The sequence below is a fragment of the Mesocricetus auratus genome, unplaced genomic scaffold (genome assembly GCF_017639785.1).
Source record: "Mesocricetus auratus isolate SY011 unplaced genomic scaffold, BCM_Maur_2.0 Super-Scaffold_100691, whole genome shotgun sequence".
In the NCBI taxonomy this organism is placed as follows: Eukaryota; Metazoa; Chordata; class Mammalia; order Rodentia; family Cricetidae; genus Mesocricetus; species Mesocricetus auratus.
Window position 1 is genome coordinate 25803203 of NW_024429267.1, and position 18201 is coordinate 25821403.

Consider the following 18201-nt stretch of genomic DNA (forward strand, 5'->3'; position numbering starts at 1 on the left):
TTTCTTGGTCTCTTGAGGCTGCAGAATCCTTACTTCAGTCTGTGTTTGCAGTGGTCCATCTTGTAGACTTCCTGCTGGGATTTGGTGCAGGTGGTGTTCCATGATGGTGCTCTTAGGTTTTTCTTTATCATCATCACTAATGGCAGATTGTCCCTCACTAGCTGCTATCTTCCATAGCATAGTTCTTAACCAATGAGCTTTGAGATAAATATGAAGTCATTAGAGCCATGTATGAAATTTTAGTCTTTCAAATGTTTGATGACTTTTCTTTAGAATTGGGTTAAATCATTTTACTTTTAAAAATAATACATTCCATGAGATAATTAGATTAGCGTTCCTTTCATTCAACTGCCAAAATAATAATTTTAGAACATTAAAAATCCAATATATACATTTACATATATACATATATATATAATTAAAGGTGAAATGCCTCACTTTCTTTCCCTAGTGAGCTCATTAGTGACCACTAACTGTCACTAAATATGTGATTTATAATTGGAATTGTTCTATCTTTATTATTACATCTCCATGGAAAACTTTTGATTCCATTTTGTCGTAGCCTGTTGCAAATTTTATATGTCTATCTAGATTCATTATTATAGACTATACTTAAATTTAAAAATAAATTGTCTATATAATGGTTAAGCATTGGTTTGTTAAAATTGTAGCCTTGAACTAAAACATGGATGTGAAGCATCTTGTTAAAGGTATGTACACATTAGCCTTAAGCACACACCAATAGCATCATAAATATTTTCTGTTTTATCTTCATTAAGAGATTTTTAAGTATTACACTTTTCTTTGTTTTGATTTTTTTTTCCAGGTGCAGAAATAGTAAAGCCATATACACCCGTGTCTGAATCCTTACTCTCAGACTTTAAAGAACCAGTTCTTCCCCCAAATAAATACATCTACTTTTTGATCAAAATCTATCCTGATGGACTCTTCACACCAGAGCTTGATCGTCTTCAGATTGGTTAGTAATGTTGATTTGTAGCCCTGTTTGTACTATAGATTGGACCGGAGACCCTCTGTTACCTCCATGTGGAGTCTATTATGTACCTTAAACTCCACATGTCTATAGTGGCCATCATCTTCTCTTTGTCTGGTACCACATGTCCTCCATCTTTATTATTTGCAGCATCTCTGTTCATCTCTGCCCTGCTCTGGAAGACTTGCTCATTCCCCCAATCCAGTCAGCCACAAAGTTTAAGGTCATCTTTCTTCCCAACATTGTGCTCTGAAAGCAAACCTTCATCCTTTCTGTTTTGTCCTCTAACTAATCTCTCACGTGGTTCTAAGTGGTGTGTTTCTCCTCATCTGCATCTTCCAGGAACTTCTGCAAGCTCCTCTGAAGGTTGACTTTTATTGCTCCCCAGCTTTGTAGCCTCTGCCCAGTCTGCTTTACCTGTACTGCTCAGCCCTCCTGCAAGACTTGCATGGACCTCTAGGCTCTGTGTTCCTTGCAACCTTGGCTTGTTATTCTCATTCTGAGGTTGCTATAGGACCCTTATCTAGAATACCCATCAGCCCTTCCTTTCCCATAGTCCTTCTAAGAGTCAGCAGAATGGCCTTCCTGTTATGAAACCCTCCTTCTCTGAATCCCTTAATAACAGCTGCTCGTTCTCTGTTGTAAGAGTGAGCACATGGCTTGTTTTTAAGATTGACATATTGTTTCCAGGACCTAGCATGACAGTTGGCACATACTAGGCTGCCAGGAAAATGGACCTGGAAAGATGCAAAAACTTTCCTTCTTGTTTCGGATCCTTTCTCTTTGTTTTCTCATTTTTCTCTATCTCCTTTTGATTCCTTTTGTCTCAATAGCAAAATGTCCTTCCTCTATCTCTGTCAGCATCAGCTCACATTGGGGCAGCAGGGCGGTCTGTCACTTAAGTCTTTATGTTACTTCTGAAAGTTGACTTAGAAATCCTGTGTGTGATTGTCTCTTAGTACTATTATTACTATCTTGTGGTGGAAAACTAAAAAAATTATAAGCACCCAAACACTCTCAGATACAATATTTGAAATTAGCTGAAGACAGTGAACAGTTTTGTTTTTTTATCTTTCAAGCTACATTGGAGATTTCTGGATGTACCCCTGGTGGTGGTGGTCTTAGGTGAGAGGTGTGTACAGTCCTGACATCTGATCACCACAGAAACTAGGCACTTGTCTTGCAACTGCCTAAGTACAGCTGGTTTCTGGTCTTGCCGTTTTCATAGGAATTAAGCTCATAATGGCTCTTGTTTCTGTTGATAGGCCTTTTCAGATTTACTGGAGAATTTATGACACTACCAGTGTACAGCTCTAGAATACATTTGTTCCCAGTCTCTCTCCTGCCAGACTTGACTCTGGTTACTAACCAGTGTGTCAATATCAAGTAGCTCTTCTCTACCTACGTTGTATTAATTACTCATTAATCTGTTTATGCCATAGAATCCTGCCATATGTGGATTTCTGATGATTGCCTCTGAAACTCCTCTCAAACTCTATAGAGACTGATGTGGCATTCACAGCTCAAATATCCATCCTGCCACTCATCAGTGCTCTGTCCCTGTTTCCCTTCTAGCTTTTTTATATTGTCTTGTTTTCTGATTTTGTTTATTCCTTTTTTTTTTTTTTAGGAGATTTTGTTTCTGTAAGCAGTCCTGAGGGCAATTTTAAACTATCTAAACTCCAGCAAGTAGAAGATCTCTTTTTATTGGCAGCTGGGACAGGCTTCACACCGATGGTTAATGTGCTAAATTACTCGTTGACTTACGTGCCCAGTCTCAGGTATGTTCCCTTTTTCTGGTCACTGTTGTTTGGGAGGCTTTGTAGTGCAAGGCCCTCAGTGCACATGGGCAGTCGCCTGCTCTCACAGCCTGCTTGTCGTCTGTTACTCTGCCTCCACCTCTCCCGTGACTGTTTCAATGGTTCTTCTGTCTCGTTTCATACTTTTATAGTGGGCTACCTGAAAGCATTCACCAAGTTCTCTTGGGACATTTCCACCTGTGCATATTTTAAATGTAACAGTGACTTACATTTCATGAGGTTCCTTTTTCTCCTTTTAAGGAAGGTGAAGTTGATGTTCTTCAATAAAACAGAGGAAGATATAATTTGGAGATGCCAACTAGAGAAACTAGCATTTAAAGATAAAAGGTATTGCACCTGCTAACTCAGATTTGAATTTTCCTGTGTCCTGTGGCAGTTCAGTCCAGCTGGTAGCTGGAGTACAGTTGACTGTTGGGGGCTGTCTTGGGTCCTCTAGTAAGCCACATCTCTGTGCCTGTATGGGAGAGGCGATGCTCACCATTGTCAGCAGACAGTCTTCATTTTTAGTTGACTGAGTTAATGGGTATTAATAGCCCTGTCACTGGTTTCCTTTTTTATGCTGGTATTATCAAGAGAAAGCAGACCTTGTCAAGCTGAACTCAGGGAGAAAGACTAGCACAGTAAGAGTCTATGTCGTTATGAAAGAAGAGAAGCAGTGTAGTACAGTCAGCTGCAAGCAGTACAAATTCAAGAACATTGAGCTAGACAGGCCACCGTCCTTTGTAAAGCATTTATGCAATCATCTATTTCTCAAAGTATCAAGACTGTCTAAGTTGTATAGGATATCTGCGGTGATTATTTATGTTCATATAGTCTCATAAAAACCAAGTTACCAGTCCTTGAAAAGCCTGGACACCCTTAGATGCCACTGTCCCTAGGCTAGGTCCTTGACTGTTAGTGATAAGTGATGCTGTGGGGCTCTTTGCTGTGCTCTCTGTTACTGTCCACAATCCTCCGTCTCCTGTAATAAGTGGCTCATAGGTTAAGGCTATAACTTGAACATGCTTAGCCTTGAAGCACTACTGTTCTTAACCTAGGAACATATTTATTCTGGTGAGGCAGAAATACAGAAAACCAAATTCCAAGCATTCACACTGGGAAACATTGCCCAGGAAGCCTATAGACCAAACCCTAGTTCCCATGTGCTCAGCTTTAATCCTTCTACTTCAGGGCGCAGCAGAGATATAGCTCAGTGAGTAAGAGCCCTGGTTACTGTTGCAGAGGACTCACATGATGGCTCACAACCATCCATAACTCCAATTCCAAGGAACCCAGTGCCCTCTTCTGACTCACAATCACCAGGCACTCACATGATGGTGTATATGCATGCAGGCAAAGCACTCATTCATAAAAAGTAAATCTTAAGCCAGGTGGTGGTGGTGCACACCTTTTATCCCAGTACTTGGGAGTCAGAGGCAGACAGATTTCTGAGTTCAAGGCAGGCCTGATCTATAGAATGAGTTTCAAGATAGCCAAGGCCACACAGAGAATTCTTATCTCAAAAAACAAACAAAACCATAAACAGTCTTTAAAATTTTAATAAAAAATAAAGCTGATTGCTTGAACTCTTCTTTAAAAATTGCTTGGCTTCAATGGCCTGTGCCTTTGTCCCGGATTCAAACAGTGATGTGTCCTGTTCACTTCACTACCCACTGTGAGGTATAGAGACCATGTAAATGCTTTGGGAACACCTCCTTGGGGTGTTTAGAATAGGCTCAAGGCCCTCTATAAAGGAGAGAATGGTTTGCCTTACTAGAACCCCTGTACTCCCCAACATTTAAAAGATTTTAAATGGACATGGATAGGTTTTAAAATAAATACATGTTTCTAGTAAATTTTTGACAGACATATTATTAGGTTCCTTAAGGAGAAATTTTATAAAATTTAAGAGATTTATGTTAATGACTAGACATTATACTTTATTAATAAGAGTTCATTTTGATCAACTGTTATGAAAGGGCATATACCTGTGAACATGAAGTGGTTTTGTTGTGGTCTTCGTCATCAGGTTGTTGGTTGCTTAGGCTACAGTACTGAGGATCTGGTTTTACTTCTCCCTGTGACTGTACTCAGCTGCTGAGTGATCCTCACTTAGTGTATCTGATCATAGACTATGTCTGTCAGCCTGAGGCCCCCGTCAGTCATCCTCACGGATGCTTCTGTTTGGAGACAAGTTTCTTTGTTACTAGGTTTTTTGTATGTTTGTTTGTGGTGTATGTGTGTGTTTTCTATGGCAGGGTTTCTCTATGTAGCTTTGTAGACCAGGCTGGCCTCAAACTCACAGAGGTCCCTGCCTCCCGAGTGCTGGGATTTAAGGCTTGCACCACCACTGCTGTGAAGAAAAGGCAAAGGCACCATTTCTACAGTACATAGAGCCAAGAGTAGTGGGGCCATAGCATTTGCTGATGGACATGAAGCTTGAGCTAAGATCAGAAGAGTGAGACTCCAAGAGCATCACAGAAGGAAGACTGAGTAGGCAGTGCGTGTTGTGAAGACTAAAGGAGGGAGGCCGGAGCCAGGGCTGCTCATAGGCTGTATAGGAAGCAAGAAAGGGGAGACTTCCAAGAGGAAGGCTAAGGTTCTGGCTCACACAGCCAAGTGAATGAGTACCATTCACAGGGTTAGTACTAGGCTCTGGACAGAGAGACTACATCTGCCTGATGGAGTTGGAACCACCAGGGCTAAGAAGTCAAATAGGCTTCTTAGATTGTCCCAGGGTCTGGAATTCATGGGAAGATTTAAGTGGGGATTAAAACACCTGTCACTGGAAATGACTCCTTCTGTGACTCACACAGGCACACTATTAATAGGAGTGTAACAGCCTCTGAGATCCCTTGGAAGTGTCTTGCTAATGAGGTCAAGAAAAGAAACAAACAAAAACAAATCATTGCCCTTATCCACAGCAAAGCTAATACTTATCCATAGCAAGGCCAATACTTAGTGAATTTGCATTCATATGTGTGTCTTTATTAATGTTTATTTAGAACCTGTCCAGTCTTGATAAGCTGTCATTAGGGAAAGGAGCCTTACTGACTTTGAAATGTGACAATAGTGGGTTTGAAAGATGAAAACTCTCTTTTCTTTGCTTGTTCTAGATTTGATATTGAGTTTGTTCTCTCAGCACCTTCTTCAGAATGGAATGGCAAATGGGGACACGTGTCACAAGGTCTTCTCTCTGAATTTTTGCAAAGAAGTGTAGAAAACTCCAGAGTCTTCCTTTGCATCTGCGGACCAACACCATTTACAGATGAGGGGATAAGGTGAGCGGCAGCCAGGGCACTGGAAGTCTGAAGTGGAAGTTCACAGATTGCCCTCAGCAAGCCTTTTGGTTCCTCCTGCCAACCGACATACACTCAAAACTCGGTGGTAGCTGTGAAAATATTGGTGTTTTCAGTCTCTGGAGCAGGGGTTGGGGCCTGGATTATAGTTAGCATTAGATACCGCTAGAAAAGCGATATCCAGCCAGCAGTTAGTGTTCTCTGCCCATGACTGTCAGTATGAACAGTCGCAAGATCAGGGCCGCAATCTCATTTGGAACATGGGACTCTCCATCTTGTTCTTTACCAGCTTGGATGTAAATAATTACTAGTAAGCCATTTTCATTTCAGTGTGGCTCTCTATCTTTATTCTCTGCAGCTGTGTAAAAGTTGGTGAATAAAATGCAGTGATCCCAAGCCAAGCAGCAATCTAGTGAGGATGCTAATTGTACAACACAAGTAAGCAAGACCTCACAGTGAAAGCAACCTTAGATGCTCTAACTCTAAAATGGCACTTTAAAATATTTGGTTAAATATTCCCAATTTTGGATTTTTAGAATTTAAGTTCTGATTTCTTAAATTTGTTTTGTATAAACCTAACATTTTCTTGATAATTTGAGTCTTGTTTTACTGTAAAATTTATTTACAAAGACTCCAATTTTTAAAGAAGCATTTACTTTTGTAGGAAACAAAGGCTATGTATTACACTCTCACTGCATTACAGCTCTTGCTCAGATGTCTCCAAGCACTTTTTAGGCTGCAGTGATGCTGTTAGGTGTTGGACACTTCAGACCTTTGGAGTAGAAAGACTGGCTACAGAGGAATCTACACACCTCCGTTTCTCCCCAATTGGTGGCCTCTCAAGCTTGGGGCCATGTCTTCTTCATTTTTGTTCATCTGTTTCTACTCATCATAGCTACTCCTTTGAACACTGGAACCACTAGATATGTACATTAGAGAGTAGCTTTTCATGACTGTTGGTTTTAAACGCTGTAAAGCAACTATAATCTCTACAGCTCTTTTATAAATTTTGCCTCAAAACTAATCCTACAATGCTGAACTGACTTATCTAGGAGGCTCATCAACGCTCTTGCCACATGACACCCTGAGATTACCTGCCCTGAGCAAGCTACACCAAGCTGCCTGTCAAGGTGTCGTGATCCAGATCAGTATTTGCATTTCTTAGCATCTCCCTTGTGACTTTCAGTTCAGACTCATTTCCCTGATTTCTTGTCCTTACCTTCTTAATGGAATGTATCTTTCTTTCTTTTTGAGACCAGGTCTCAGTATGTAGCCCTGACTGACCTCAAACTCAGAGATATGCCTGCCTCTGCCCCTGCCTCTGTCTCCTGGGTGCATCTAATGTGTCTTTCTATCAACAGTGGTAGGAGGCTCTTACTTGGTCAAAGTTTTGTTGTTCTGTAAAATAAATGTCCTTGCCATCCTTTCCTAGGACCCCTGGAGTTAATCTCATGTCTGCTACATGCTACACAAAAGTCAATTCTCCATCTCCTTCAGTTCCACTTCAAGCCATGGATTAAAAATACTCTAAAACATTGTAGCCGGGTGGTGGTGGCGCACGCCTTTAATCCCAGCACTCGGGAGGCAGAGGCAGGCAGATCTCTGTGAGTTCGAGGCTGGGCTGGACTGACAGCCTTGAAAACAATACAGAGAAACCCTGTCTCGTAAAAACAAAACAAAAAAATACTCTAAAACATTGTAGTGGTACTGAGCATGTGACAGTTGCTGTCATCACTCTCTAGGCAGCACAGCATAGCTATATGGCATTACATTTTTTTTATTTATTGTAATTAATCTAGAGGTAATTTAAAGAATCTTGAGAGACATCCTTACGTAGTACACTGCCACTTTATATAAGGGTTGTGAGGGTCTGCAAACTTCGGTGTCCATGGACAGGCCTAGAATCAGTCCCCTCAATACCAGCTGGATAACTAGCCAGATATCATGAGTACTTGGCTATTTGTATAGTAAAAGTTTACAAACCTGTACCCTAAAAACAAACAAACAACTTAGAATTCCTTGGCCAATATGAATGCTTTGACCTACTTACTACCTTGTATTGAAGACCTGAATAAGTAGACTCAACTTCAGAGGATCACACTGGTCTGTGATGAGAAAATGTGACTAAAATACAACTTGGAGCACCCTGGATAGCGTCAGGTACTGTCACGTAGGGATATGTGTTCTGAGGAGACCAGAACCATGTGGTCATAAAGGACCTATGTTATGCATGATAGCCACACCAGTCCGAACTGGGCCTGATGTACACAGTATTCTGGAGACCAGGACAGTCTGAGCTATTTAATTAGACTTGTCTCAAAAGACAGAACAAAGCAAAACATCAGAAAGGGCTAGGGATGCAGCTCAGTGTTAGAATATCTGCTTATCATTGTCATTCACAGTACCACATACACACCAAAAAAAAAAAAAATAAAAGCAATCAGAAAGAGTCGAGAAGGGCAGAGAGAAACCATGTGTTAAAGCCTGTAACCAGACAGTCTACTCATTCGCTGTCTGGTTACAGTGAAGCCCTTGCCTGTGAGAGACTGTATATACATGTCTAGGAAAGTAGGGTAGCTCCCAGAGAGAGGTTTGACTGCTGTGCCCTAACCCTGGCCACCTGGGCCCTTCGTGTAGATGAGAGTGCTGAATAGCAATGATCATTTTAAGCAGCCATTTCTATGGTCTCAGTCTCTAGTTGTCGATTCTCCAGGCTGAAGTGTATTTCCACAGTATGTTTTCCTACTCCTCACTTTGAAAACTAGGGAGTAAAGGTGGGAAGAGCTTTATTCTGCCTTCTCTGTGTGAATTGTGTTCCTTTATTCTGCCTTTCTCTATGTCGGTGTACAAACATGTTGCTGGGTAGCCACCAACCACAGAGCAGGTTTTCTTTACAGAGCCCTGCAGTTGATCAATGAAGAAAGAATGATGGAAGTGGAGTCTTATTGAATTCAGAGGTTGCCAGTGGTCACTAGTATCTAATAAGAGAGGCAGCCATGTATGATGTGTCCCTTACAGTAACAGCCCTGATGAAGTAGCCAAAAAGATTTAACCCTGTGTGTGATGAGGTCCTAGACTCCACACACTTACTAAGTGTGAGGAATGAGAGGACACAGGGCCTTGCTGTTGAAGAATGCCATAGGATGCAGCAGAAAGGACTGGGAATCCACAGTGGAATCTTATGGTTCCAGTAGGAAACTGCAGAGGTGGGAGCAAAAGGGGAAGGGGGATGTTAGAGATAAATGTATCCAAAGGCTTACCCACCATTTACGATGAGTGGATTGTAATTGGGTCCTGACTCAAGTCATTTAAAATTAGTAGCAGTTGTGGAATTTGAAAAATGTGTACACATTAACTATCTAGTGCTGTTTAGGAATTGTTAAGTTTCTGGGGTGATCATTGTATTTTTTTAAAAAAACAAATGAGAGTGGATAGAGAAAATGTGGTACATCTACACAATGGAGTACTATTCAGCAGAAAAAAAATAATGGAATCATGAGATTCGCAGGCAAATGGATGACACTAGAAGAAACCATCCTGAGTGAGGTAACCCAGTCACAAAAAGAGAAACATGGCATGTACTCTCTCATATATGGATTTTAGACATAGATCTGGGGAGTGCCAGCCTACCATCCTATGGCCAGAGAGTCTGGGAAACAGAAACTTCATTTAGTGGCCGGTTAAGTACTGAGCTGAACTCAAGAAAGCCAGTAACAGAGAGGGAGGACTGATGATCAAAGGGATTAAGACTGGGCTGGTTTAACCCCCAGAAACAGCTGACCAGACAAAGGTTAACTCTTGAATCCCGGCATCAGCCTGGGAATCCAGCATGGGACTGATCAATACCCCCTGAATTTGGGTGTCAATGAGGAGGCCTAGGGAACCTATTGAGCCTTGGGCAGCAGATCAGTACCCATCCCAAGTATACACACGGACTTTGGACTCCCATAGAACAATGTGAGATGCACTCTCACCCTGAACTCTTGGGGAAGGGTCTAGGCCCTGCCCTATATGAAATGACAGACTATGGACACCCCCATGGAGGGCCTCACCCTCCCTGGGGGAATGAGGGGATAACGGGGGGGGGGGGAGGTTGGGGGGAGGGCACGGGAGGAGGGGAGGGAATGGGAGCGGGACCTGGAACTGACTTGTGAAGCAACCTCGTTTCTTATCTAAATTTAAACTGGAAAAAAAAGAAAGTTATTTGAATGCATGTTAAAAAAAAAAACAAAAAAAAAACAAATGAGACTTGAAAATGAGGAGGGTATGTTGGCAAGCTTTGATCTCATCTTTATTTGTAAACACTTTCCCTAAAAATAATACACTTTCTGTTTTTCAGGTTGCTGCATGATCTTAACTTTTCCACTGATGAGATCCATGGGTTTACAGCATAACAAAAAGCTGCCATCGTCTTTTATTCAACTGGTTTATATTTGTGATTGCCTAGGATTTTTTAAAAGAATTTTGTATGTACGAAAGGTTAACAGGCTTCCACTTCTGGAATGAAGTCATGTGTCTTCAGTACAGGTACCTTGGTTTACTTTTGTACTGTGACTTACTTTACTACTGACCCTGACCTGGGACGTCAATCATGGCAGTAGATGCATACAAGAATCTTGGTTATGAACTGTAAGTTTTCCTTACCACTGAAGTGTATCACTGTTCTGCAATAAACACTTGTATTTTATGACATGATAAAGTAAGCAATCATTTTGATCACTTTCTATGCTGCAAGATGTCTTCTGAGCAATACAGATTAAACTTTACACTGTACTACTTACTCAGGAATTGATGGTGTATGTCCGCTCATTAATCTTAAAACATGGAATGCTGTAACTATTGGTGTTCAGTTCTGTGGGTGTCCATATAGAGTAGAATAAAATTATACTTTTATTCCCTGTGTTGGACTGAAATGTCACAAATGGAGTAGCTGTCTTAAAGAGAATTTTTTTAAACTTTTTTTTTTTTGAGAGTCTCACTTTGTAACTTTGCCTGGGCTGAAATTTGTTATGTATACCATCCTGGCCTGAAACTTGTGGCAATCCCCCTGCTTCTGCCTCCTGGTATTGTGTTTAAAGGTGTGTGCTACCATGCCTGAGTTTACAGAAGATTTTAAAGACACCAATAGAGTTCAGTTTCCAAGCCTCAGATGATAGAAGAGAACTGAGTCCTGCAAAATATTCTCCATGTTCACAGAGTAGCAATGCACCCCCCCATGCACAGACACTACGTAAATATAATTTTAAAAAAGTTTAAGGTATCAATGAAAAGTAGCTTGGGACTAGGTGTATAAGGACCTTACCAGAACACTAACAACTATTTCTAAGCCCAGACCAAAGGTATCAGCAAAGATTGAAGTGTGGCATCCAGTCCATGGCTTGATTGATAACCATTCATCCTCTGCAGCCCATCCATACCAGCTGGGGAAAGGAGGAACACTCTGTCCTCAATGGTTCTCTCCAGGCTGTCTGCTTCCCCAGCAGCTGACAGATCCACGGGGAGCCCTCCTGGCTCTGGTATAGACAGTCTTCAGATCCTTTCAAAGCAGAGAGTATCAAGAGCTTTTCAGAAGGCTGTGTTGAACGCATAGGTGGCTGCTGCTCTGTCCTAATCCACACAGCAGCAGTGTTTATACAGACAGCATTGGGAGGCATCCCTGGTTTTCCATGAATGGTTTTGTAAATAGCCACCATCTCTAAATAATGCAACATTAGCACTTCCCAAAGGACCAGCTTGCTGCTTGTGAAGCCTCTGCTGGCAATGGCTGGTTGAACAGCCATTGTTCCTGTGTCTTCCTCTTCCAAGTCAAGAGTCCAGCAGCTCAGCTGCAGCCCCTGCTGCTCATAGGACTTCAGCTCCTCCTAGTTACCGTTCATCTTTTTCCTTAAGGAGGTGTGTGCCATCTTTTCACCTTTATTGTTTTCAGTAGTTCATTGGTAATATTGTCAATTAACTGTGTTTCATAAGTATCTTTATGTTTTGTCTTTTTTTTTTTTTTTTTTTTTTTTTGGTTTTTTCGAGACAGGGTTCCTCTGTGGCTTTGGAGGCTGTCCTACTCGCTTGGTAGTCCAGGCTGGTCTCGAACTTACAGAGATCCGCCTGCCTCTGCCTCCCGAGTGCTGGGATTAAAGGCGTGCGCCACCATCGCCCGTGTTTTGTCTTTTCTAACGTTTTCTTTATCCTCCAGTTGTTAAGAGAAGCTTTATCTTGCTAGCCGCTTTGGTATATCACCCGCCAGTCGCCTGGGCTCTGCCACATTGTAGTCCCCAAATAACACACAAGACGCTGTATTAATTATGAAGGTGTTGGCCTTGCTTTTTTCTTACTGGCTAGCTCTGACTTAAGTAATTACCCCATAATTGTTAATCTAAGTATGTCTCTTACCGGAGAAATTTCCAGGCCTCCTACCTAATGGAGTTACATCTCGAACTCTCCTGTGTTTCTCCTTCCCAGAATCCTCCTGGATTCCTAGCCCCACCTATCTAGATTCCTATTGGCCAGACAGTGCTTTATTGACATATACACAGGACTTCCCCAACATCTCCTCTTTTCTGTTTAAACAAAAAGAAAGGTCTTAATTTTAACATAGTCAAAGTGTATATGACAGAACAGTTATCAAGTAAGAACACAGTTACAACATTTTGTCTATTAACATTTAGCAAGATCTAAAGAAAATGTCATCCATCCCATCCTTGTGAGTCCAAAGTCCTATATGTAGCTTATCTTTTATCATAACTAAGGAAAACTATAATTATAACTATCTGTCTTCAACTCCATCAAAGACCACAGAAGGATAATATATAAACACTAGGATTGACAGAGATATCTTACTGCCTGAACAGTCACCCGAAGTTCCTCTGTAACGTTGGGGCACCCATCTTCAGCCCATAGGCCACAATGTGTCTGGAACACTTCTCAGCAAAGCAGGAAATTTCAAACTGTCCATCTGCATTGGCAGTCTGTCAGTCATTTTTCTGTGTCCTGCAGAAGGTCTGGTAGACTCTTCCATGAAGCAGGAATCCTGTAAGACTGAGTTCAGCAGTCACTTTCCCATGGGTCCTGCATGTCCAGTTTATACAACAACAGTCAAACAGTCTAGGCAAGAGCAGTTTCTTGCCCAAATGGCTAATCTTGCCATGTTGAAAGCAAACTCCATAACGAGTTTCTTCGATGCCCATCTTCCTCTCAGACGTAATTGGTGCTGCCAGAAGCAGACATTTCTCATTGTCAAGAAAAACCCTAAACCATTTTAAATGCCATTTTCTGAAGGTCTTTGAAAGGTTTGAAGACTGCCTATCTATCTCAAATATATTTCTGTATATCTAGAAAACCTAACTAACCTAACTATAAGTTCTGACTATTATAAGTAACTATCTATAATCTGTATTCACTTATGCATTACATTTTAAAAGATCAGTATAAGCACAATACTTAATCAAGAGGAGAAATATACATATCACAAAATTGACCTTGAATTTGCATCAATAAATGAAAAACCATACCCATACCATAATTCCCCTTTTTACCATTAAAAAGGATTGGCTGTGATCACTAGCCAATTATAAACAATCCCATTTAAATGAAAACAAAGATTGTGGTACTTTATAGACTTAGGATTGTTTTGTCTATTTCTGGGAAGAATGTCATTGGAATGCTTGATTTCTTTTTTAAAAATACATCTTTGTTTTAATTTACTGCTGCTACTTAAAAAAAAGTCACCACAAGCTTAATGACTTGAAGCTGCATGCTTGTGCTATTTCCTGGTTCAGGGTGGCTCACCTGGGTCCTCTGCAGAAGCCCAGTCAGGATTTCGAGCCACGGTGGGCTCTTTCCTAGAGGCCCCAAAGCCACATGTTCTCCCAGCCTCCTCCAGGTACTGACATGAAACCAGAGCATCTGTCCCCTGGTCTGCAGGGCACCTGCTCCTTAAAGCAACCTTAGGACTGCCCTCATTTCCTTCATGGCCATCTGCTTCTAGAAGGTGCATACATTCCTCCCACTTTCCACATGGCCTGCGTCCAGCACTGCTGGATTGTGTCCTTCTCAGACATTGAACCTCAAAACCCTTCCTGCCACAGCTTTCTTGCCCCAGCCAGAGAAGACCCATTACTTTGAAAGAGCTCTTGTATTTAGAACAGCCCTACCCAGATGTACAAGGTGGCCTCCCTGCTTTGGAGATCTGCAATCTGTTCTTCTGCTACGTAACAGAGTGTAACCAGAGGTTGCACCATTACAGTGTTGGAATCTGTTGGAGCCGTCCTGTTTATTGGCTTATAAGGAAGCATATTTGTCTACAATAAGAAGGTTAGATTTTGTATAACTATCACTATAGGCCCTTGCACACATGCTCAAATTCCTTGTACTTATACAGGCCAACTACTATCTTCTCTGTGGTCTGCCCTCTCAAGCCTAGAAGGGCATGTCTCAAAACAGCTTGGTGCCCAGACTGTTGATATCTACAGATCTCTTTGACAGATAAACCAGTCTGTGTGTGGTTTACACTGTTTAGAATTGTTGCTGACAGTTTATAAAAGAAAGTGAAATCTCAACCAGTCCAGCCTCCTTGTCTTTTAGCTTCAGTTATGGTGAAGTCATTTTCACCTGTGGAAGACCTCAAACCAGAATGTGAGAGTGCTTATCTAAAATGCAAAAATGTCTTTGTTTCTTGGTTAGAATTCCTTTGCTTTTTTAATTGGGGTGGGGTCCTGTGTTGTGTATATATGTGTGTTCCAGCATATCTAACAGGTGGGTACATTTGCAGGCCCATGTGGTGTCCAGAGGGTGTCTTCCTCCATCACTCACCATCTGAGTTTTGTTTTTGTTTTTGTTGAGCTAAAGTCTTGTGTGTGAACCTGGGAGCTTTTGGTTTCACTGACTGGTTAGTGACCCTGAGGGTACACCTGCCTCTGCTTTTCCAACAATGAGGTGTCAAACATGCTCTCACACCAAGATTTTATGTAAGTGCTGGCCATCTGAACGCAGACCCTCATGCTTGAACTATAGCACTTTATTGGTAGAGACATCTCCCCAATCCCTTTAAAGGTCCTTTCTAATATCCATCATGGAATGGCGGCTCTAGCTTGAGTCCAGCATTACTCACAAAGCTAAGTTATGAGAACAACCCAAATATTCATCTGTGAATGTATTGATAAAATGATAGTGTTTGTACAGTGGAACATACTTGGACATAGAAATGAAAGGAATATTAGATGAGCCTTAAAACCTGCTGAACATAGGAAAGAAATCCAGCTTTTATAAATTGCCACATTTATGATTCTTTCATGTGAAATCTCTACAAAGGGATATGTATAGAAATAGAAGGGGATTGTGATTGTTTGGGGGTGCAAGAATGGAAGATGGGAGGTATGGGTTTGTGTTTATGATTTAAGTTTTTACAGTTAACATATTCGTGAATATGTGCTCAATTTAAGTAGATGCATTGTATGGTATGAAAAGTGTATCTCAAAAAGGAATGATTTTAGATAATTTAAGACTAAACTAGAAAGAAAATAAAAATGAACAAACCCCAAACTTATTAAAGTAAAAAGGACACAAGTCTTAAAGTTAAGATTTAAAAAGTCAAAGGAGGAACAGTAAACAATGTAGACAATGAGGAGTGTCTACCAGAGCGTGACGGCCATCATTTAAAGGAAAGAAAAAGTAGTTAAAAACTACATACTGCAAGAAAAAACTCCCTTAAATTAACAGGAATACTGAAATGAACGGTGAAAGACCAACACCAAGGTGACTTCAGGAGAATGATTGAACCTTGCAAAGCTTTAATCATCTAGAGAAATAAAAATAAGCCTTAAAGCTCATGACTTGAGGCAAAAGAAATGGGGTCATCATGGGGCTCTTCAGTAACCTGGCTGAGTGTTGTAAGGTGCTGCAGGGCGGGGTCTGGTCTGCATGAAAAGCATTCACCTAGCATGGACAAGGCTGTGCTTCGTTTCATTCCAGCACCGCATAGCCACAACAACAAAACAGCAGCAGGAAACCACTTTTGAAAAAAGGAGATTTACCCTTAAGAGCCACAGGAAAATGCTTACTTTTTAGTGGAAAAGCTTGAGTGGGTGAACATGAAGAAACCCTGTTGCCAGAGGCCTCACCTAAGGCATCTACAAAGGATAGGACTGGACACAGACTAAGGCATTTATATACAGGCTGTGGGGTCCATTAACCCTGTGGGGCCGAGACTAGATGAAGGTTAAAGGAGAAAGACTCCAGACACAAGCTAGGACACGGGAGGGTAACCTAAACATGAGCTTGGAACTGGGGTACGTAGCTTAGTTGGTAGAGTGCCTGCCTAGCAGATGTAAGCCCCTGGGTTCCATTCCCAGAAGTAATGAAATTGTATGCATGGTTACACAGGAGCTGGAGGCAGGAGCATCAATGTCATCCCTTACTACATAGAGAGATCAAGGCCTCATATCTCATCCCATCAAACAAGCCAAGGAACAGTGCCTTAAAAAGACACTGCCATCCCTGTGGTAGTTATTTTAATACTGTGATTTTAAGGATATTGAATAAAACAAATTGGGACTTTTGTTTTTAATGCCTTTTAGTCCTCAGCCTCTCTCTACTTCTCATTTAAATTCCTTTGTGGTGATGTGGATTAAAACTAGTTCTGGGGACTCACATGTACTGCTGCTGCTCCTCACTGAGAGTGATGGCAGCAGAGGCCTCGACAGCTGGGCTCATCGCATCTTGCTCCCACATAGTGGGGAGTAAGAGTGGGCCGCTGGATGCTTCGGAGTGCCAGTGCACTCGGTGTGGAAGAACGGTGTTCGTTGCCTCCGGTCACCACCGTGAGCTTCAGTGTGGACATGCCTTTTGTGAACAGTGCCTATTAGTAACTCAGGAGTATACCTCAAGCAACTGCCCTGATTGTGAGGGTCATACAATTGTCAGTAAGAATCAAGGTCACTACTCAATAGTAAAGAAAGAAGATTCTTCTCTGGAAGCATTGCAACATAAAACAGTAAAGAACTGGTCTTCAGACATTAAAAAGACAGTGGACCAGCTAATTGTTGATTTGGAACATTCATCCTCCATACACAGGACTGTTTCAAGCCCATCAGCTATAATGTTGGAGACAGAAGAAATTGATGGAGCATTGAAGATAGCAGGCTATAATTTTGAACAATTAAGTAATGCTATAAAAGTAAGCATTTTGAATAATTCTACCAGGAGGTAAAGCATGGCCTCTTTGTGAAAACAACACATCTTAATAAACATTATTATAGTAAAATTACAAATAAAACATCATGCATCAAAATTCACCACATCAGAACTCTGTACATCTCTGTACACAGTTAGAACAACAACTCTTAAGCTGTCATGCGTCATGTTAGATTTTTTGTTTTGTTTTTTGTTTTTTGTTTTCCAAGACAGGCTTTCTCTGTATTGCTTTGGAGGCTGTCCTGGAACTCACTCTGTAGACCGGGCTGGCCTCGTACTCACAGAAATCACCTGTCTCTGCCTCCCAAGTGCTGGGATTAAAGGCACATATATTATTGGCTGTGTTCTGCATATGAGTGAGAACATGTAAGTGATTTTTTTCTTCCTGAGACTGTGTACTTCACTTATTATTACATTCTAAGTCTACACATTTCCTCTTTTTAGGTAATAGGGTGTGATGCATATGAAGCAAGCCCTCTACCACTGAGCTACAGATCCAGGCAAAATGACTTCTAAAGTGTCTGTATTTGTATGTGTATCACCAATGTTAGGTTTAGCTCTCCATTCCATAAGTGTCTGTATTTGTATGTATGTCACCAATGTTAGGTTTAGCTCTCCATTCTATAAGTGTCTGTATTTGTATGTGTATCACCAATGTCAGGTTTAGCTCTCCATTCCATAAGTGTCTGTATTTGTATGTATGTCACCAATGTTAGGTTTAGCTCTCCATTCCATAAGTGTCTGTATTTGTATGTATATCACCAATGTTAGGTTTAGCTCTCCATTCCATAAGTGTCTGTATTTGTATGTATGTCACCAATGTTAGGTTTAGCTCTCCATTCCATAAGTGTCTGTATTTGTATGTATATCACCAATGTTAGGTTTAGCTCTCCATTCTATAAGTGTCTGTATTTGTATGTATATCACC

The 18201-nt window shown here is 41.2% G+C and overlaps 2 protein-coding genes across 4 annotated transcripts in view; both read left to right on the top strand.

Annotated features, from left to right (window-relative positions):
* Window positions 1-10985, top strand: part of LOC101833334 (cytochrome b5 reductase 4) — a 52548-nt gene extending 41563 nt beyond the window's left edge. For 2 of the 3 annotated variants that reach the window (XM_005073666.4, XM_021229316.2), the window contains 5 exons: window positions 827-979; window positions 2625-2775; window positions 3055-3141; window positions 5910-6074; window positions 10432-10985. In XM_005073666.4, the coding sequence (XP_005073723.1) occupies window positions 827-979; window positions 2625-2775; window positions 3055-3141; window positions 5910-6074; window positions 10432-10486 (611 nt within the window). In that variant the 3' untranslated portion in view covers window positions 10487-10985. The remainder of the gene's footprint in view (window positions 1-826; window positions 980-2624; window positions 2776-3054; window positions 3142-5909; window positions 6075-10431) is intronic. The other variant, XM_013116121.3, reaches the window with a different exon arrangement.
* Window positions 10986-13582: 2597 nt separating this feature from the next.
* On the top strand, window positions 13583-17374 carry LOC110341556 (RING finger protein 17-like). Its single transcript, XM_040740218.1, has one exon. It carries the CDS (start codon window positions 16732-16734, stop codon window positions 17287-17289), a length of 558 nt encoding a protein of 185 aa, XP_040596152.1. The 5' UTR covers window positions 13583-16731; the 3' UTR covers window positions 17290-17374.
* Window positions 17375-18201: the final 827 nt, after the last annotated feature.